Genomic DNA, 22,926 nt, shown 5'->3' on the forward strand with positions numbered 1-22,926 from the left:
AACCAGAGAGTCAATGTCCGAGCTTCTACAGCTGACAGCTTTAATCTATAATGCAATGGATGATTGCAACTGGGAATTGATGACATTACTGAAGGATGTAGGAGAGTGCCATTGATATTTATAGTCTGCGAATTCCCCAAATGAATGAACTATACAAAGCATTTTAATAGTTTATAATAGCATAATGTGTACTTTGTATGTAAAGAGTCTGTTGTATGCAAGTATAAAAATTCTGATTACAACAATTTGTGGTATATAATGCGTCAAGACAGAAGTCATCAAGTCTGATGAAATAATTCAACTGAATATGAATCTAAGATTCCTTTTCCTTCCGCGTTTAGTCGACAATCTTCGGTGGCACTACACAAGAGTGTGTTTCGCTTGTCCCAATTTTCAGTTTCCGATACATGTGTTGTCTCGTCTGCTGCGTACTGTCAAAACTGTGGGGGTGAAAAGAAATACAGTCAACCTCTACTCTATAAGACGCCAATAATGGGCCTCCGCTGTTGGTACATAGCCTCACCATTCTAAACTCCTCCGTGATTGAAGTATAATAAAAGGTGAATTGAATTTTTACTCTCCACTTTATAATGCGATATGCGAATGGGAAGCGTGGTCGAGAGGCTAAGTGCGCTTGAACTTGGCCTGTCTTGGCTACCTAAAAGAGGCTCGAAGTTCGATACCTGACTCGGACAGAGTTGCGTTTACTCAGCGCCTAAAGGCAGCACCGAAAACCAACTCCTAGATACCCCCTAGCTCCCCCCCCCCCAACTGGTCCACAAATGAGATTGGACCAAAGCGCTCTGAGCATGCTTATAAGCATGAAAGTAGCGCTATATAAAAGCTAGAATAATATTATTTTAAGTAGTATTTTATTACTTATGTAGGCTATCACACGTCTTGAGTGCTCATATACCAGGCTCTACGCTCTGGTCGAATCTTTTTGTGTGGATATGTAGATCTAGAAGAAAAAAAAAAGTATCTGGGAGGGAAGTTTTGAATGATTTGATCATTTGTCAGTTGGTGACACGTTAGACGAAAATGAAATGTAAACATTGCTAGTTAGTGTTTGAAAACGCACACATTCAGCACTTTAGGGGATGTAGATTCTGGGTAGTCTCCTTGTAAAGCACTTCAGTAACTTAAATACATTTATAAAATTGCGATATCAGCAAGACGGAATGTGCGCTGAGTTGTAACAAACAAACAAAAAAACTCGTAGCTTCGTGTTTTTGTAGACAGGAAGGTGTAGTGTTATGGAGTGTATGTTTGTGTGTGTGTGTTTCTATATTGACGTAGTGTCTTTGAAGATACTGAAACGTGTGTTGTCTTTGTAAGCAGGAAAAGAATGGATCTAGAACAAGATGAGTTATGTTTTATTTGGAGCACTCTGACGCTTGTGCAAATAAATAACAGAAACAAGGAGTTCTTTACCATTGAATGACAGAGTAGATCTATTACAACATGGGACATAATTTGTTCCCGCTTCTCCTTTCCGTTCCAGACCAAAGCACTCCTATTAGGGTTAGTGTTCTTTGAATTTGAACAACAAATGCGTAGACCGGAAACGGTAATCTCTTCCAGGAAAAAGTCTCTTTCCCCTACCACTAGCTGTTTTTTTTAAAGGTGTGCATTACAGTTTCATTTTCTATTTCTGGTACAGTTTTAATTTTACTGTGCTTAAAAAAAAAAGCAGTAAAAAAAAAGTAAACGATTTTTTTGTGTTTGGTAATTACATTTGTAGAACTCATCTGGGATCATAAGAAGAATCCTAGGTATCAGATATAAAGACCACATCACAAAGAAAGAGACTTTAGACAGGTTTACTGCAGCGATTGGACCCCACTATGACCTGCTAACTATTGTAAAAAAATTGCTCGTAAAGACCTTCCTTCAAGGAACAGTACCAGGACAACGAAGAAGAGGCAGACAGAGAGAGCGACGGGAAGACAACGTAAAAGAATGGACGGGCCTGCCATTGAAAGAGGTTTTATCCAAGCCAAAAGACAAAGAGGAATGGAGAAAGACGGTAGACAAATCTTGCTTGGTGCCGCAACGGTCCAACATCTTTCATGATGTAAGCATGCTAAGGGCGATGTGGTTCAAATCTGTTTTGAGGATCCGTGGAGGGAGAAGGTTTTTCGTGTTGCCTTGAGGCGCTCAGCAAACACAATTCCACTTGAATAGAGATTCGAACTCCAGCCCTCGTGATAGGTATCCAAACGGTTATTGCCACACATAATAAATAATGTCTCTTGTTCCACCCGATGTAGATATAACAAAAATTAAAAAAATGAAATTCGTCCATTTCCCCCCCCCCCCCCCAAAAAAAAAAAAGAGTCAAACTCCCCTGTTTTCCCATGTGTTAGACTTGAGACATATCAAGATATGTCAAGACATATCAAGATATATAACGTTTTCATCTTCCACAGTGGTCGAGACAAATTTTCCTTTTAAAAAAAAGCCATTAACCCCCCTCTCCCCCCCCCCCCCCCCAACAAAAGCAATGGGTGAGGGTGAAGGAATTATGAAACATTTTTGAAAATTGTTCAAAACATTTAATTAAAAAAACTTTTTTTTTTTTACAAAGCTTAAATCAACTCTGTCTGTCTGGTAAAAAGTTTGTCAATGTTATTTCTCCGACACCCAATCTAGGATCAAGATGAAAATATGCACAATTATTTCCTTAACATGACAACACAATAATCAATAAAAGAGATTAACCAATGAGTTAAATATTTATTGGTAATTAATTATTTTTGTTTGGTATCTCGAACGAGGGAAAGAAATTGTGCTTGAATGAACCTAATGGTATATGGTCCCCTTTATAGGTCGCTGCTTGAAAGTAAGTTTGGAACAAACAATAGGTAGCTACTATCCAATGTATTCATAAACTCTTCACTAGCAGAGTGGTTAGAATGTCGGAGGAGGCTTGAGCCATGAGTTCGAATCTAGGTAAAAGTAAAGTAAAGTTCCCCTTTCAGACCTTACGATGATGTAAAGTTCATCTGTTTCAGTGGCCCACGGTTTTACGAGGGTGTCATGTGGCCAGCACATCGACCTACCGCCTTTACTTTTCCCCAACTAATATCAGGTACCCATTAGTGCTGGGTGGGCTCGGAGGCGCCCAAGTTCCTGGAATTAAAAATCCCAGCCTTCACCAGGATTCGAACCCGGGACCTCGGTACAGAAGCCAAACGCTTTACCGCTCAGCCACTCCTCGAACATAGATAGTTCCCCCATTTAAAAAAAAATACAAATGCTTTTAATATCGATTCACCTAATATATCCCTTTCTCTCTCCCCCGCCCCCTTTTTCCTTTCCCGATTTCCCCAACTGGTCCAGAGAATTGAACTAACGCTAAACAAAAATTATTGGTAAAAATATTTCTAATCGTACATATTTATTGTTGTTGGTCTGGATCTATTACAGACCTAATTACATGACTGATACAAACTAATCGATACAATTACACTTCCGATTTAAAGTAGGCCTTTTTTTTTTTTTTTTTTTTTTTTTAGTCTTTGTAAAATCAATTCATCCTTTATGAATACATTTAATTTTCCATTCTATTGACTTCTTGTAATGCTTCAATGAACGAGTCTTTCCAGTAGTGCTTGCACAATCCAGTACTTCTAATACAGTCCAGTTTAGTTCTACATAAGACGGTGTGCAAAATGTGCCCCTATGTCTATTCCTTTTACATTCAACTCTTTACTGAATAGAAACATTTGAGTCCAGTGTGGGAATACCCGCTAAAACTTGTTCAAACGCTTGTTCAAGTAGCCAAATTTAATTTAAAGATGATTATATTTTGATAAAAATATAATTTTCAAAATAAAATTTCACATTAAGGCCAATTAGTTGTTTTTTCCCCCAAGGAGTTAAAAAAATGTGAACTTTTTTCCAGAAATGAAATGGAGAAGCTTAGAAATCTAAAAGCATGACGAAGAATGTCTGTTGATCGGTCTTTTGTCTCGCGTGTTTCATACCTTCACGACACGCATTGACAGATGTGTGGCCTGCTCAGTTGTCTAACACTATCACAGTGACATTCTGGTAGCCTGCCTAACTATTTCTATAACATCCGTAGAGGAGTCTGCACTTTCCGCCATGATGACTAATCAAAACTAGGATCCGGAAAGTACTATTTCTATACTGACAACAGTAATGGATTATTTTACGCTGCATGCGAAGTCGCATTTAGTTATATTTATTTTATATATAAAAACATTTTAAAATTAAAAGTTTTGTCTTGTGAATAAAAGTGTTTTGTGTGTATGTGTGTGTAACTAAACTACAAGGGTTTAATCTAAACACTATCAGTTGTAATGAACTACGCCAGCCCCAACTGCATGCCTTGTAGCCCAAGAGAGCCAAAGTCTTACTGTAGCGACGTCTTTGTCCTTAGGAGATAGAGCTTATCTTTAAGTACTCTATAATGACGTCTTAAAACATATTCTTATTTTAATTTTTTTACGCCTTTGAAGGGGTCGTCTTTTGGAGGGAGTGATTTTTTTATGTTTAAGAAATCACTAACTTAAGAGAGAGATACACACACATATAATAGACGCACACACACACACTCGTGCGCGAGCCTACTCGGGCAAAGCTTAAGTCTCATCGTTAGATAGCGACAATGCGCCAAATTGGTCAATGTAAAATCACAACGGGATTTGTTATAGACTCACTAATATACATACACAGCTGTTGGTGACACATTCTAGTTCCTACAGATGGTATCTGATCACGTGGTTAGGAAAACATATTGGCTTGAGTGAAGGGAGGGGGGCGTATATTCATAACTCACTGTGATGGCTCTGGTTATCTACGCTCTAGAGATCTAGTCAGTGAGATAATATTCTCTTGTTCGAATTTCAAGCCACCGCTAATCCGCTGAGATTCTAACCCGAACCTCGGTCATAGTATAGTACCCCTTTTTACATCTCGAGATCTATAGGGCAGATAATTTAAATAATAATAATAATTTCTATTATTCATTAAAAAATTTGTCTTACAATTTGTGCATTACACCAAACAAAACATAACTATAGAAAACAAAAATATACATTCAAAACAGATTCACTCAAAATCTAGTCATCTGTTTCTATGGCCAACGTTAACGAGGGTGTCATGTGGACAGCACAACGATCAACCTCCTTAACTTTCCCCAACTAATGTCAGGTACGCGTTAGAGTTGGGTGAACTCAGGGGCACCCTTAAAATCCCAAAATTAAAAATTCCTAGATTCGAAACTGGGTCCTCTCGGTTCGGAAGCTTAGTGCTTTGCGACTGGGCCACCACGTCCCCCAAGCCACGACCATGCCCATGCCCTCGAATAGCTATCCCAATTTGTTTTTAAAAGTCAAAGTCACATTTATTCCTTGCCCTGCACGCACTAATGACAAGAGTTCTAGATATTGTTATAACCCTAGTGGCGGACTGAAAGGGTTAATGTGTGTGCGGCCTACTGACACACATGATTCAGGCCAATCACACAGGTCAAGGGCTGGTGAACAAGGGACATTACTACTAATGCACGCAATATGACCAATGTTATGGTCATGTGACCACAAAGCCTTTACAGACGAGAGACAGTGTGTTAGAAAGGACAGTAGAGTCCAGGACAGCATGCAGTAAGGACTGTGTGCTACGAAGTGAGTCCTCGAAAATGTAGCTGTACGAGCTAGAGAGACTTGTAGTGATTAGTTAGGCAGTTCTGTAGTGTAGCAAAGCATTTGAAGTTACTGTAGCCAATTGTGTTTATTGGCTGTTGTTGATGTAATTGTAAATAAACCGCCACTTTGTTTATTGAAGCTCTTGTTGTCAAGTTGATTTTTTAGATGTGTTGTGTTGTTGGGCAGTGTTTGCAGAAGGCCTGATAGAGAAGATCGTAACAATATATAGAGCTAGAGAACCAGCTAATACACATATATGCGTCCCATTACTAGGTGATATCTAGATGTTAATGGTTCTTTAGACATTTCAGTACATAAGGTTGAGGTTCCATTCCATCCAGACTTGATTACTTTGTGTTGATGTCCCTTCCTAATCCTCTTTGAAATGTCAACGAAGTGGCAAAAACTTCTGACACCAAAAGTTTGCTTTTAATATTCGCAGTCAAAGTTGATTATTGAAGATGGTAGTGATTTACTCTTCCCCTCCTCTGACTCTCTTTGTTCACTCTTTCTCTCTTCTCCTATCTTCTTTTTATTTACTCTCTCTCTCTCCTCTTTTCTCTTTATTTACTCTCGCACATTCCCCTACGCTCCCTTTTTTCTCTCTACTGTTATACACGTCATCGAATCGTTTCAATCAGTGACCATATTATATTTTTTCAAGATCATTTTTTTTTAAATAAAATATATAATTAATTTTGTGTTTAGTTCATTTAAATAAATGGTTAAGAAATAGAACTAAAAGCTTAGCTATTAAAACTAGGCGACATAACTCCAATACGAAATACAAAGTATTGAATAAAAAAAACCCCAATAATCTCCAAATGTTTCAGTGTGCTAAGAGGATTAAGAGTTCTCCGTCTTCTAAACTTATTTCCCCCTACTTCTGTGTCAGTTATTGAGAAATAAAAAATGGGCCTATCGATCCATTCCCGTGAGTCCCTTTCACTTGTAACAAAATATGTCACATTTATTTATTCCATTGATTCAATGTAAATAGTTCCATTTGCGTTAATAACCTATAGCCGAGTATTGGTTCTGGCGTTTTCGTTTTTGGTTTCACTTCTGCTAAGTAATCAAAATTTGAGCGTGCATAAGATTTCAACTCTATGTTTCGGTATTACTCTCTTATCTTATAATTAATACAGACGTTCCTTTCGGGAAAAAAAAAGAAATTAGTAGAAATGTTTTAACCCAGTGTTTCTAGTGATACATGTTAATTAGAGATTTAAACTCGACTAAGTCTTTGGTTTCCCCGGCTGATTCAAGCAACCCGTTCCATATGCAAACGATGCTGAGAAAGAAAGACTGCTCATAGGAGTCCTAGCATATGAAATAAGTAATGTGTTCCTATATGTCATTCTGTGTATTTTATGGGATTACATTTTTGTAATTGTAAGTTTAAATTATAGTAAAAGTAAAGTTCCCCTTTCAGACCTTGGGATCTATAGGGCAGATGTTGTTAAAGTCATCTGTTTCTTTGGCCAACGGTTAACGAGCAGGGTGTTATGTGTCCAACACAACGACCAACCGTCTTTACTTTAGCCAACTAAAGTCAGGTACCCATTAGAGTTGGCTGTACTCAGGGGCGCCCTAAAAAATCCAGGAATTCAAAAGTCCAGTCATCACCGAGATTCGAACCCAGGACTCCAACTTCTGAAACCAAGCGCTTCTAAGTTTAAATAAGTATTTCTGTATTACTGCTATTTAACTTTGTTTGTCCTATGTCCTGGAGTGTCTCTATACGTAGTGATTTTTACCAATGGCGTTACTCTGCTCAAAGCTGAGCATGTTGTTCTAAGGGTTCCACGACAATTCGTTCACTGACATTTCGTTCACCGACAAATCGTTCACGACTTTTCGTTCACGCGACTATTCGTTCACCAGACATTTCGTTCACCCGACAATTCGTTCACGCGACTATTCGCTCACGGACTATTCGCTCACAGACAACTTGTTCACCGACAACTTGTTCACTGACAGTTGGTTCACGACAAATCGTTCACGCGACAAATCGTTCACGCGACTATTCGTTCACGGCACGGACAAATTGTTCACAGACAAATCGTTCACTGGATAGTAACTTATTGTTAATATTATATATTCTCGTCGCGTGTTTAATTTATTTACATTAAAACTTTTGTAGCTATTATTTCCAAATGCAAAAACTTTCTAGAGATCAGGTCAAATCCGAGTTTCTTTAATTTCGTTGTTGTTGTTGTTGTTAATATTTTGTTAATGAGGACAGTATGTGATAAAAATTATACTTAAAATAAAAAAAAGAGATCTTACAAGCTGGCTGAAAAATTTAAATGGGCCCTCGATTACTTTACTATAGGTAACATTTTTACTTTCACCTTTAATATACCTTTACACACACACACACACACCCTCTTTTTTTTCATCTACCGGAAATCTACCCATTTATCTGGATACTCTAGTTAACACCTAGTTGAGTGCTAGTCAGACTGGCTCCTCTGGAAGTAATACAACTTTATTGGACATTGCCTATACACATGTTCAATCTGTTAACATTGAAAATATCTACTAGACACTAGTATAGTACTTTCCATCAAGTTTAAAAGGAGTTCTATTTTATTTTTATTTAAGTTAACTTGTTTCTATTTGTGACCACCGATTGGTAATTTGATTGCTTGGACTTCAATTACAAATTTATTGAAACAATTTTTTTAGTTGTATTGCGATAAATTTTTAATTTTTTGATAGGGAACCAAAATATTTTCTCGTATTGTATATGTAATTAGTTGTTTTTTTTAGATGTCTTAATTGATAAGTATTAACCTTAGATCTGTATCTAGTATGTGACGTTCAGAGTTGAACAGTGAAACCATATATTGTACCAAATCTAGTACCATTGTTAAAAATCTAAATTATCTCTCGTAAAAACACTGAAAGGATTGTTGAAAAAATACTAGTGTGTCTGAGCTAGCCAGGAAAACCAGTGACTTGGCAGAATGCATGACGCGTAGGACGTAATCATCTTCTTTTTTGAAGGAACGTCTGTATTATAAAAGATAAGATTTGTTTTTGTTAATAATATATCAATAAAATGGGTATGTTAATTAAACATCTGGACCGCTATTAAGAAGATAAGCAAATATGGGTAGGTCGAACAAGACTACATGATGGACATGAGTGTAAAAGAAGGCCTACATGTTGAAAGTAAAAATGTTACCTATAGTAAAGTGAGGTCCCATTTTAATGTTTCAGCTTGCTTGTAAGATCTCTTTTTTCTTTTAAGTATAATTTTTTATCACATACTGTCCTCGTTAACAAAATATTAACAACAAACAAACAAAAATTTACAAAGAATTTCGGATTAGGCCCGATCTCTAGCAATTTTTTGTTTTTGGAAATATCCAGTGAACGATTTGTCTGTGAACAATTTGTCTGTGAACGATTTGTCGCGTGAACGATTTGTCGTGAACCAACTGTCAGTGAACAAGTTGTCGGTGAACAAGTTGTCTGTGAGCGAATAGTCCGTGAGCGAATAGTCGCGTGAACGAATTGTCGGGTGAACGAAATGTCTGGTGAACGAATAGTCGCGTGAACGAAAAGTCGTGAACGATTTGTCGGTGAACGAAATGTCAGTGAACGAATTGTCGTGTCCCCTGTTCTAAGCCTCACCGCTCTATTTAGCATCTGTATTATTAATGAAACTTTTTTTTCCCTCTGGCTTGAGGTCCCTGTCCATATATATCAAATAAGCAAGCTTCTTTCAGACTACTCGATATTAGTATATTTATAAGTATAGCCTTTGTATTAGTAACAATATTTTTAATTTATTTTAAATGTGGTTTAGTCATTTAATGGTGTGACACATTTGCACGTAAGGCTTTTGTATTTAGTAACAATATTTTTTTAAATTTTCATTTAATGGAGACTCGTTCATTTTCGAGTTCCTAAGAGCAGACCTTTGGCTCGATTCTGTGTAGAGCTTGTCACTACCGGGGCTCGATATACCGACCCTCGGTTGACAGCGCTTAAACCACTGTATCCATTTCTTTCCTGCACACTTTATCTTGAAGTATTCACTGATTATTCCGCGATGGATGCACTGTATGGATTTCCTTCTTAAATCAGATTACGTATTGTTCCTTTGAGAAGTTTTCATAACCTTGCATAAAAAAATATTACAGTAACGAAAGTAATTACAGCAAGAAACAGGCGCGCAATTCTTTTTGCTGCAACAGGTGGCGTGTCATTCACAGCTGGCCGACGAGGTAGAGCTTTGACTGGCAATATGTTGCGCTCCAGCCCAGATTTGTAGTGTAGGCAACTTTAATGTTAAATGACTCACTGTAGGCCTACTTGTGGTTTGTGTGGTGCCGTTTTTGTATGCACGTGTCAATGCGAAACAGAGGCGGCTGATGACAAGTAAATACAAGGGGGAGGGGGGATGTTCGATTTAAAAGTGGATGAAATTACGCCTGTGAACGTTTTCCTCTCAGTGGAAGCATGGCTTATAATACATTGTATAGCCGTTATCATCAACATTTTTATTGGGCCCTTGACTTTCGCTGTGGGTTGGGGGGTTCTCTTTCGATGCGAACAACTGAAGCGCTCCACTTTTCTCGATGGAAAGCCAACCCGAAGTAAAGTACCAAGCAACTGGCCGTAAAACCACTTCACTTCAAAGACACACACACACACACACACTATTATATATACCTATATATATGTATGTAAATAATAGTGATAATAATTTCTTTATATGTAAGCCAAAGCACCTGCTCATTCATACATCACAAATTCTCTCACTCAAGGGTGATTAAGAAGAATTATATCATTCCCAGTTATTCCGTAGAAGTACATTAACTTAACAATTTTTCAAGCTTAATTACGAATGACTTTATGGTCAGCTTTGCTCATCGATTTATGTTTTTTTTTCTGCTTCGTATCCCTCTTTAAGTTTTAAATGTTTGGACGCGTAATTGTTCATTTCTCACTTCTGCCTTTGCATGAAGGCTTACAGAAACTTAAATTAAAAAAAAAAAAAATAAACAACATTGCTGACGTGAGTAGGGGAGATTTGGGTTTTTAGAATTCTACTCCTTTCTACAGGTGGTGGAACGTAATTGCAATTTCATTCCAATGAGATTATTTAAGAAGTAACTCTTCAATATGAAAGATGGGTAAACAAAGAGTTGTTTTTCCTTTTAAAAATAAATTTGTTACGCCACTTGACTAAAAATTGTGCCAACTCTGATTATGCATCTCCGATTGTATAAAATTATGAAATGTAAGATTATTTTTTTTAATTAGTAGAAGTCTTAAAGTAAAATGAGCTTTTATGATGGTTGTGATTACATCATGTTACTGTGTGTGGAGACAGCTGGAGTTCTATTCCATTGGTTGAAATACCTCGGGTTATATTATTGACATTTTTTTTTTAATCATCACACTGATTGTCATTGCGAAATGTTTTAGTGGCCTGACCTGGCTCTGACATGGCGTCCTAGTCACCTGACCTAAATCATGTTGTTTAAACAATGTTCCTAATCCAGGTAGATTGACATTGTGAATTGGTGAAGGCGATAGACACAGACTGCAGGCCGGGGACAATAGATCAATATTCTCGTCCAGTGTGTTTGAAGCGTGGTTATGACCTGACACTAGAGACACACCAGTACACAATCCCCCCGCCCCCCAATGCTTTTCAAACACACACACATGCACACACGCCCACACGTTTTTAAGAGAAAAACAAAGTAAAGGTCTCCTTTCATAACATGGGGACAGATGTTGTACAGCTCATCTGTTTCAATGGTTAACGAAGGTGTCACGTAGCCAGCTCAGCGACCAACTGCATTTCAGGTACCCATTAGAGTTGGGTGGACTCAAGGGTGTCCCAAGAATCCCAAAGTTCTTCACCAGAATTTGATCCAGATACCCCTCAGTTTGAAAGTCAAGCGCTTTACCACTCAGCCACCAGGTCCCATGTTGTGGAGTGAATGTGAAGACATTATGGAGTGCGTGTTTGTATATTCACTCTACCCGTCTGGTAAAAAGTGTGTACACGTTATTTCTCCCACACCCATTCTCGGATCAAGCTGTAACTTCGCACAACTATTCATTGACATAGACAAGCCGTGAATTAATAATAAAAAGTAACCAATTAGACAATTAATTACTGGTAACTCATTATTTTGTTAAGAAACGGTTTGGGGAGCCTTACCGAAGTTCAGTGGATTACGTACATCCACATTCCACAGTGTGGCAGCCACCGAATAATAGGCTGATAGGCGTCAGTAGAGAGCTCTTCTTATGCGCCTTGTAAATAGATCTGACCTCTGACAGTGCTTTCATCTTTTTTTTTTCTTTGTGGGGTCAGCTGCAAACGCTTTCCTGGATTCTGAGCTATAGAAATGCATTCGCCGAGGTCCGCAAAGCAGGTTAAATAATGTTAACTTAATAAACCGGGCTGGACGGGCCGATGATTAAAAACATGAGACACACTGAAACGCGTGTACATGTTTGAACTGGGGCCTGATCATCATAAGAAACGCCCCACGGTTTGAGAAGCGCTGATGTATGTGGTATACCTTTGAGACTTCACGTTGTTGGCTGTTGTTTAATTCCCTCTAATCACCCCCATAATCTGTCAAGTTTCTGCCCTCTCTCCCATTCCTTGTTTCAAAGTGTTGTCTTGCACGTGAAATAAATGAACCCTTTGTGAACATGTCATTTCCAAATGTTGCTCTATAATTAATAAAAAAAAAAGCTTTGCCGGTTCGACAATGGTAGATAAAAAGACAGATGTTTCAGATAAGAACATATGCTGAGCTAAAATAGTTCTAGTACTTTTCCAATAGATTCTCAACCTATGGATCACTATCCCTTTGAAGGTGACGGAGTGTCTAAACTGGGAGATCAACTGTTAATCAATGATTCCAGATGTGGCCTTTGGTGTGGCGAGTGGAGCAACGGCTTCTGCCACACATCCTAAAAAAAAAATATATTACGCAGTTTATTGAAAACCTGCCAGTCTATATATGAATCAACAAATAACCGAAAATCGTGTATCTAATTTCCGTAGTAGAGACAGTAAACATAGAGTCATATGAAAATATAATTGACTGTCTCACTTTTTAAAAAAATCATTCATTCTTCCACCATTTTTGTTTTCGCTCTGTTATATTTCAAAATATTGACACATCAATAACTGTATATTATAAAACCACAGATAACCCGCCAGATAAATTATTATGTCACGATAGAAATTCTTAATTCTTTTTATGTAAAGAATGAATCGATAATTTTAAAACTATACTTGCCTTAAGTCCTTGACATGAATTGAAACAATATTATACATTTCAAATACAGTTTTGAGTTTTCCTTTGAATCGGAGATTTCCCTGTAAAATATTATTTACTGAGATCTCAGTTTCTTGGGGACACTACTTAGATAAGGTTGGATACCATGTAATAGATCAGTCATCCCTAACCCTTTTCGGCCTTGGGGCAAAATAAATTTACAACACTCTTGTCACGGGTCACACACGAACAAAAAAAAAAAAACATTATAAAAAATACTTTAAAAAAAAAAAGCTTATACGAAGTGTAATTCTATCAATTCAATTAGTTTGGACCAGCCATGTGATTAAATTTGTAATATATCTAGACCAACAACAATGGGAAAGCAGTCAATAACTTCTGTACAATGACCCATAATGCAGACTATAAAATAGGAATATGTGGTCTCCTTGTTCAGACATTAGTTTCAGTTCATCGTTTGTCGATATTTCATAAAACTGCTCTTGTATTAGTATGGATTCATCTGTGATTGGGAACTGAGTTTGTTCCCGGACTAAAGGGTTAAATCATATCTTTGGTTTAGGTTATCATAGAATAATTCTTTTTAGACATATTAAACAGTAGTGTGTGGCGACTTGATTATTATTCAAACTATCCAATAGGCTTTTGTCGAAGTATATATAGTGTTTATCTTTCTGTAGACCACCTATGTTCGTCATGCGGAACCCTTGGGTCCGCGGACTACAGTTTGAGAACCACTGATATAGAAACTTGTGATTTAGTGTAATAAATGCAGTAGACTTTAGTAACAATATAAAATGGTGTTTCAAATAAAATCTAACTCACTATAATACACGTCTTTTCTCTCCGGCAATCCTTACAACAATACCGCTTGTCTTGCATCATTCACTCTGCATATCCACCAACCAATCACCAACTTATTTTCACCATCACTCCAGAAGCACACACATACACACACATACATATAGTTCGTCCATCGTGGTTCGATGATGACCACTTTGTCATCCAGGGGGCTGAGGGCTTTCCACTAGGGTTTTATCATATGCCTCCTCATGTGGCTGGTTAGACCTATGTGAGCCCGGAATGTTGGCCGCACACTGGGCAGGTTATTCCAGCTTGAGCTAGTGTCATTGGCCTTGCTTTTCTTCTCTGGCGTTTTTCTTATGCCAGCGTTGTTCTCTTTTCCTCAGCAACCTGTGCGCCAGTTTTCAAAGCGCGACGTCATGATGCTCTGTCATTTGCCTCTATCTCCCAGGTATCTGGGTCTATGCTGAACGCCTTCAAAGAAGCTTTGAGTGTGTCCCTGAAGCGTTTTCTTTGACCACCTTTTGCGAACGCTTTCCTTCGCTTAGTCGGCCATACAAGAGTCGTTTAGGGATGCGTCAGTCTTCCATTCTGCAGACGTGTCCTGTCCATCGCAGTTGGGACTGTATCAGGATTGTGTGGATGCTTACACACACATAAATACTCTATAACACACATACATACAATAATTTATTCTCGTTATAAATATAATAACATCTATCTTCTATCTGATGTGAAAATAAAAAAATGAATTATAGGATAGAAGGGAAAAAAATTTTAGTGAACGTCATATGTGTATGATCCTGATTTGAACTGTAGAATGTTTCAGTTAAACTGATTAGTATCAGTCCTGGTTCCCTTTGCTAAGACTTTTAGGGAGCGTGTCTTATCAATGTGGGAAGATGGCTTTGAACTAGAATATTCCACACTGATTAACTCAATATTACTGCTATGGGCTAACGATATTACAAACACTTCAATGAACCATTGTACCAATATTAAAGATAATGCTGACCAAACAATTGACATAGATGATAGATAAACATTCAAACGTCACATTTGACTATTATTATATCTATTCATGTGAAGTCATTAGAAGTGTGGAGCGCCTATGACAAAAGATGTTTCATTGACATCTAATGGTAAACGTCTAGCAACGACTGTAGGCCTACGTGGTCTAGAAAAACGTATTAGATATACTTTTAGTGGCATTACTTATAGGTCTATCTTTTGCACACGTTTGGAAACTCTTTGGATATTTTGGATATGCTTCCATACGAAAACTAACACGTGATTTGTTTTAGGCGTAGAAAAGTCGCTATTAGTTTTGTTTGTTGTCTTTCTATTGTCTGTCAGAATTAGATTGAAAAAAACAAACAAAACTAAAAGCGATATTAAAAATCCTATATCCCCATCTTCTGCAGCGTGAAGTAGCGTGTTTAGAAAAATTAGAAAGTTGTTATCGGCTACTTTTGGTTTAAAAAAGATCATTTATGTCTTATATGGTATGCACTATAAATACTATAATTCGAATGAATGCTACACGTAGCACACCTTTCAAAGTTACTGCCTAAGTCAGACATATTGAAACAAGCATTAAATCTTATACCTGACTAAATTAAAACTGCGAAGTTTTGACAAGTGATTCCCACACAGAAATTTTGCACACTTTAAATGTTTTTTTTTTTTTTTTCAATACGATTTTTTTTTTGAACGAGGAAGGGTTAGGGTTAGGGTAAAAAGGGTTTTAGAACCAATGCTTTTCAAATCTTGACCTAGAGAACATTGGGGGGAAACTTTGACTGCTTTTAATGCAGGAAGTTATTTGTTTCGTTTTATTGTGTGTTTCTGGAAAACTGGATTATCTGGGAATCCAATGTTGACGTTCAAAGCTTCTTGTTCCAATCAAATTGAGACAGTATAAAACGTATTGAGACCGAAACTTTTAGATAACAGACAATGTTGTGACATTTCTCCATCTGGTTGTTCGTGCACCGTATTGAATCTCTGGCATTGTATTGATATATAGTCTACAATAGAGGCCTTTAATTAATAAAAAATCTATCTATCTATCTTTCTATCTATCTGTCTGTCTGTCAGTCTGTCGGTCTGTCTCGCTCTCTCTCTATATATATACAGACAGACAGATAGGCAGGCAGACAGACAGACAGATAAATAGATAGAGATATAGAGTAGCTAGCCGTGGTGTAAGCTTAGGCCTATATTCAGGGTAATTCGTTAGGCTTCCTTGTTAAGTTGAATACAGAGGCTAGGGGTTTGAACAAGACCTGTGTCTTTTTTTTTTTTTTTAAATTAAGGGTTTATATTTTCTGTCGATCGATTTTAAATTTAAGCAGGTTTCTTTTGTTATAGTGTGGGCTGTAGGCCTATTCGTACCTGCTCAAGGACCTCTCTAGACAAGATAAGTCACTCTGACGACAGCTTTAAACCTGCGCTAGTCCCACTGATAACGTGAATACATTATTGTTTGGCATGCCCCCAGTCAGTCGACCTGACACACACACACACTCACACACATTGTGTAGCAGGATATTGTTACATATCAATACATGGAGGCTTTCGTTATCTTCACAACGCGTGGCTATGACATTTGGATTTTTAACCACAGACCAAACCTCACACCTACAATTTTTTTTTTGTATGACTGTTCATTTGAATCCATTAGCAGAATAGAATGACTATAAAGAGGCCAGTCGGGATCAATCGTTGTAGAATGCCTGAACACTGACCTGTGACGCAGGGCCGGCCATAGGTAATTGGAGGCCCTAGGCGAAACGAATAGGAATGCCCTAGGCGAAATAGAGAAAAAAAAAACTAAGACCGAAAAATACGCAAAGAATGATAAAACGTCCTATATTTATGTCTAAATCAACAAATAAGTTAAATTCATATAGCGCAGATAGCACTAATGTGCCTTAAGAACTATTGACAATGACCAGACTAGAGACATAACATTTCGCCATAAGGAAGAAACAATGTTTTTATAACGTACGTAGCTCTAAACATTCGCGAAATAAACCTTGAACCATAACAGAGACTTAGACAAATAGACACAGAGCCATAGAGTTCTAGGTTTGAGTAGACACAGAGCCCCCATAGAGTTCTAGGTTTGAGTAGACACAGAGCCCCCATAGAGTTCTAGGTTTGAGTAGACACAGAGCCCCCATAGAGTTCTAGGTTTGAGTAGACACAAAGCCCCCATAGAGTTCTAGGTTTGAGATGTGATCCATGTTTCACAAGTTTTCTCACAAAAAAATAAAATTAACCGGAGGCCCTAGGTTGCTGCCTAGTTTATCTATGTTAAGGCCGGCCCTGTGTGACGTGTCTAAATTGCCCACAGGTTGTGACGTCGTAGGCCAGTGTTAAGATCTTCTATAACGATGGGTTTCGAACCAGTACTGTTATGTGAAATATTTTGTTAGCGATTTATTAAAAACAATTAGGCCTACGCCTTCTAGCAGGTCGTTTCTCGGCCCGTAGTCCTGAATCAGTATTCTGTTCAGTAGTTGACGCCTTTAAGGACACGGCCATATTTATCTTTTTTTTTGGGGGGGGGGAGGGGCGCTGGAGGTGAGGTAGGTCTAAAATGTTTGGGACCACTACTTGACGATCCCGAGCCTTCCAGATTAGAAGCTTTACTGCGCTGACGAGTTCCTCGTGAAAAAAAAACAATGAGAGTGTTTGTTTTTCTCTAACTTTGTTGTGGAAGATGGCACATCACTTGCGTTAGTTTTTTGTTTTTGTTTTTTTAGGTCTTTTTTTTTTCCGGGCACGTGCTTATGTTTTGTGTACGAAGTTAAGTTTCTAGTCTCGAGGTGAATAGGTTGGCCAAATATTAAAGATAGCAATTTATCAAGGTAGATTAGAGTTATTTCGCAGTCAACAGTATGATTATCGTACAAATTTATCAATGAAAAACAAACATAGCCTACGCATAATGATGCGCACAGTAGGACACCCAACCTTGGCTTCCATATTGCAATACTTAAAACAAATGGAATTAAAATTTGAAAACTTATGCATCCTTTATTGTTAGCTTTCCATTTTGGAAACATTTTCTAGTTCCCACTCCCCCAATTTTTGTTTGCTTATGGCAATAGAAAGGTAATAAATCACCATTGATTACACCAATGTTCACCGGTAAACTAAGTCCACACGTTGATACTTAATAATTTATTTTTTGTACAGACGTCTGTGATTTAAAAAATATTCATCGATGTATTTCCCCAATCGTATATTTTATTCACTTTTTTCTAAGAAGTTTGGTATTTAAACAAGGGGAAAACAACATGCGGGGGGCGTTGAGTTTTAAGTTTATTATGTCTAATTTTGGTTAATCTACTAGTGGATGCGCGGGGTCCCGGGTTCGAATTCTGATGAAGACTGGGATTTTTTTTAATTTCGGGATCTTTAGTGCGCCCCTGAGTCCACCCATCTCTAATGGGTACCTGACATTAGTTGGAGAAAAGTAAAGGCCGTTGGTCGTTGTGCTGGCCTTATGAACAAGATGACTTCTACATCAAATGGATTAATCGGCAAATGCAATTATTATTTTTTTACCCTCTTTTCTGTCACAGAGCGATGACAAACTTCGACGCCACCTGGCGGAAGCGATCGCCAGATGCTGCAACTGGGGCAACAACAGGATAGCTTTTGGCAGAGAAAGAGCCGTCGCTCCGTTGGTGAAATACTTGAAGTCCAAAGACGAGAACGTTCACAGGTCTACGGCCCGAGCTCTGTTTCAATTATCCAAGAATCCCGAGAACTGTATTACCATGCACGAGGCTGGCGTTGTCAAGGTAACAACATTCAACATTTTTTTTGTAAAAAAAAAATATATATAGACATTACTTTTTAAATACTTTGTGTAGATTCAACTTTTGACCTCAAAGTGCTTCTCGGATGGTGGGTTTAGCGGGAATGTTATTACTGATTTGAAGATATACCTGTACACGGGAAAGCTTTAGGAGTCAACCCTGGGAGAAAATCAGCAGGCTGCTTGCAGTAGACCTACACAGTGTTACACCTTGAGGGGGGAGGGGCTTGCTAAATCACACCGTATCAATCTGTTAAAACAAAAAAAACAACAACAAAGGTGTAGTTGATATTTCCCTAAGCAAAGAGAGACAACATTTTAAAAGGCTTTTTTTCCGGCATCTCTCTTCTACCAAATACAAGGAAAACTATTAGCATGATATTTACGGTTAGGGTTAGGCCCCGCGTATGACACTCGCTCAGGGCCGAACGGCCTGGGTGCACCTACGTTTGAGCCTCTTCTGGTCATGAGCTCGTTCTTTTCAAATTGCAAGAAAATTGGCTTAAAAATTGATTAAATGGTATTTGGAAAATACAATCGCTAGCAGGTTTCTTCCCCTCCCTGGCTCTGTAACCAATAAAATAACATTCTCTAACTTCGCCTCTGTTGTTGTTGTTTTTTTAAATAGATTTAGTATCTTTATTTTTTAAGTTGATTTTACTTTTTTGTTTATAGACCACCAATTGAAAAGTCGTTTTTGATAAGAAGTTGAAAGTTACTATTGCGTTATTAAGTTCTTAATAACCGTAAGAAACAAAAGCATAAGTGGCTAATACAGGTAGACCATCTTAAACTACTGCAGTTAATTTAAGTGGATACTTAGACCTGAAAACGAGCACTCAAGCTAAGAAGTGAATAGGATTAGGCTACTTATGAAAGTAGGCCTGTTGTATAGTTTGTACTTGATCTAATTGTATATTACAACTTAATTATTAGTAGTACTTATTACATGTATTTCTTTTCTTTCGTTTCAGCCATTGATCCAAATGGTTGGCTCCAAAGACGAAGACCTGCAAGAATCATCCGCGGGATGTATCGGAAATATCCGAAGGCTGGCTTTGGCCAATGAAAAAGCTCGTTACTCGTAGATCCAAAAGACACAGTTTTTAGTATTTTTCTTTAATGAAGAGTTAACAATGTTCCAGTGAAAAAAATATTCAATTTAGTAGACAAGTAGCTTTGAAAAAAGTTGGATAAGAATGCCAGGAAAAAGAAAGGACTAACTAGAACCCTTTTACGACTTTTGATTTTTTAAATAATGTAACACACTGATATGCCTATTCAATTTGTGTGTATATTTTAATTAAAACAAAACTAGAGTTAACTATTAGTCCAAATTTGTCTAAACTTCGATTCATTTTTTAAAGTCAACGTTAGTTTCTTGTTTTCTTTCATAACCAGAATAATAATAGTAACAAGGATTGTATGGCATTCAATCGTACACCCATGTCAGGAACAGCACAATAGTAAATGGTGGCTTATTCAACTAGTGGTTTCGTGGGTCACCTTTTGGAAATGAAGCAAGTTATCTTCTTTTGCTGGGAAAATCTTTATGGAATTATTTTAGTGAATCCCTTCCAATCAACTCCACAATAAATGGATTCTTACAGAGGGGGGGGGGAGGGGTATTAAAAATAAAGAATAATATAATGGTCCTAAAGTTATCAAGATGCAGAAGTTTAAACTTTGGCTGATTAATTGTACTTTATGTTTAATTAATTAAATAATAAGTATTGTAAACAAAAAAGAACAGTTTTGTTTGGCTTCTACAATATACAAACTTCGATATATTTATATTGGCTATATGCTACTATATTGATTATAGTGCAACTAGGCCTATATTTTAAAAATAACCCAGCTTTTACAATTATGAAATGTGATACAACAAAAACGTTTTACTAAAGTATTTTATTATTTATTTTTTTAAACGATTTTCATGGCGTATCTTTATTTATCATTATTTTATATAACTTACATATGAAAGTCTACAAACAAAACATTTTTTTGGTTTGTTCAAACTGTAAATCCTGTTGGATATATCTTCATTAAAAACAATTTTTAAACAAATGGGGTGTTGGTTATTCTTAATAGAGTAGAAGCTTTGTAACTTCATTGACTTTGCATTTTGTTGTCTTCTAGTCATAGACCTACATAGTGGCGTTACTAGGGTCGGTGTCACCCGGTGCGGCCCGTACCCCCTAGTGACGCCACTTAGCCTACCTACATTAGTCTCTCATCTTTATGTCTCTAGCGATGAAGAACTTGATTACTTCACACTATAAGCTTCTATATTTTAAAAAGTAGCTTATAGTGTGGAAAAAAGGGCTACATTTAAAAAGTAATAAGCAGCAGTCGTATCCGGTGTGTTAAAGCTAATACCATATCTTTAACTGAAGTCTTGTTGCACGCTTTGCATACACTTCCTTTAATCTAGTTGTAATATATAGGCGCCTATATTATTCTAAAATATATAGTTGTCTTAAGTTCCTTTGGTCACATCGGCTGCGCGGAGAGGGGGGAACTGCTGTGTGGGCGACATCGTTCCGACCATAAACAATGCCCAGGCTTTCATCTCACTTACGGGAGTGTCTCTCCAAAATAGGGCTCCACAGCCACATGAGGAAGTGTGCTCTGAGATGAACCATAGTCGTTCTACGACTGAAGGAGGCCAATGAAGTTGTCTTAAATATTTTCTCCAAATAGTGTGAAGAGTTGCTTTTTCTTTTCAGCCCAGCGGTAATGTAATTCTTTGTCTCTAAGACACTTCAGCCCATTCCGAACACAAAATCAAGTCCCAAGCAGAGAGTCTTTGCTGTTCAAGAATTGAATCGCTACTTTTAGCACTATTGGACGATTTACTGAGCTATTGCTATTATATACTCAGTTATGGTCATGCACATTTCACAGATTTAACGCAAGGGCAAAAAAACAACCCTATTGTTCTAGTAAGCCCCGCGTGTACAGACGGAGTTGAAATAATTGGCGCAATTAATGCAACCAGCAAAATGGCAAGCCTATTATCCATCAACTCTGACCTCATCAAGCCAAAGTCTCTGTAGCAACTAGTATAGTCTAGCTACAGTTAAACTAAGAAAGAGTTGAACAGATGAATAGAACTTCATTTAACATTTAAAACGAATTCTAACGCAACGTTCCTTAAGCTGTGGAGCGCCCCGCTCCCAGGGACGGGGGTAAATGGTTATGTCTGGGGAGGGGGGGGGGGAGAGGCGTTCCAGATAAAAGTTTGAGAAACACTGCTTTAATACATGTATATGACATCTGAAACCACTGTTACAAAGTATGATTCAATTTAGTTGCTAGTGCTAAGCGCAAGAGCATTTTGTGTGTGTGTATACCCATCAGACTTTTGTAATGTATCACGTGGGGTAGGCGTCAAGGTTGCCATAGAAGTGTGAACAGGAAGTTGTCTACATTCTAGTAGCTTCCAATGGCTACATATAAAAATAAATTAAAGAATGGGAGATAATTCGTTTCCAGTAAGAGAATATTCTTGAACTTTCCGTTTGAAAAACTCTATATAAAAGAAAGCTTATTCTATTGGTCAACAAAATTTTAAATTTCATGTTCAATTTACGTCTTTGAATATATTATTGAATTTGAATTATGTGTATTATTGAATTTGAATTATGTGTATTATTGATATAAAAATAGTGTCTTTACTCTTTTCTTATGTACCTGGAAGATTAAAATATTTCATTTTGTTTAGAACATTCTGTTATTTCTGTACATAGAAAAGAACTTCCAGCTTAGAAGTGGATAATGTGTTATCTGATAGAATTTCTGACAATAGTAAAGAATATAATCCCCATGTGGCAACCATATTACAGTTTTACCACACAAGTTAATTTTTTTTTTTTTAAAACCTCAATAGCGAAACAATACTCTTACCATATTAACTTAGCCCAAACAAGTCTCTAACCTAGCCAAAAAGCAACCCTATCAGACTTAATTGTTAATTAAATACAGACAGCTCAGGTCCAGACCAGACTGACCACAAGGCAAAGGCTGCAAGAAGTTTTCATTTTAACGGAAATTCAAGACTATGGAAATTCAAGACTATGGAACGCATCATTTTCAAAAACGTTTATTTTCTTTAAAGTTACTTGGACACAAGAAAATAAATCAACATAGTGAATAATGTGAAAATATCTGACTTCCAGATTTGATAAAACTTGTACAGTTTTTCAAAGTAGAAATTCTGAAGTGTTTGAGTTACTAGCTAGATGAGGAGAAAATGTTGAACAATGAGTACTAGTGCCAGCAACTTCAAATTAGTTTGTCCTTTTGT

General features: G+C 37.3%; 1 protein-coding gene across 3 annotated transcripts in view; it reads left to right on the top strand.

Moving 5' to 3' along the window:
• Window positions 1–20,684, top strand: part of LOC106057263 (outer dynein arm-docking complex subunit 2-like) — a 56,856-nt gene extending 36,172 nt beyond the window's left edge. For all 3 annotated transcript variants that reach the window (XM_056014676.1, XM_056014677.1, XM_056014678.1), the window contains exons 20-21: window positions 18,379–18,600; window positions 19,592–20,684. In XM_056014676.1, the coding sequence (XP_055870651.1) occupies window positions 18,379–18,600; window positions 19,592–19,705 (336 nt within the window). In that variant the 3' untranslated portion in view covers window positions 19,706–20,684. The remainder of the gene's footprint in view (window positions 1–18,378; window positions 18,601–19,591) is intronic.
• The last annotated feature ends 2,242 nt before the right edge of the window (window positions 20,685–22,926 follow it).

The sequence above is a fragment of the Biomphalaria glabrata genome, chromosome 16 (assembly GCF_947242115.1).
Source record: "Biomphalaria glabrata chromosome 16, xgBioGlab47.1, whole genome shotgun sequence".
NCBI classification, from domain to species: domain Eukaryota; kingdom Metazoa; phylum Mollusca; class Gastropoda; family Planorbidae; genus Biomphalaria; species Biomphalaria glabrata.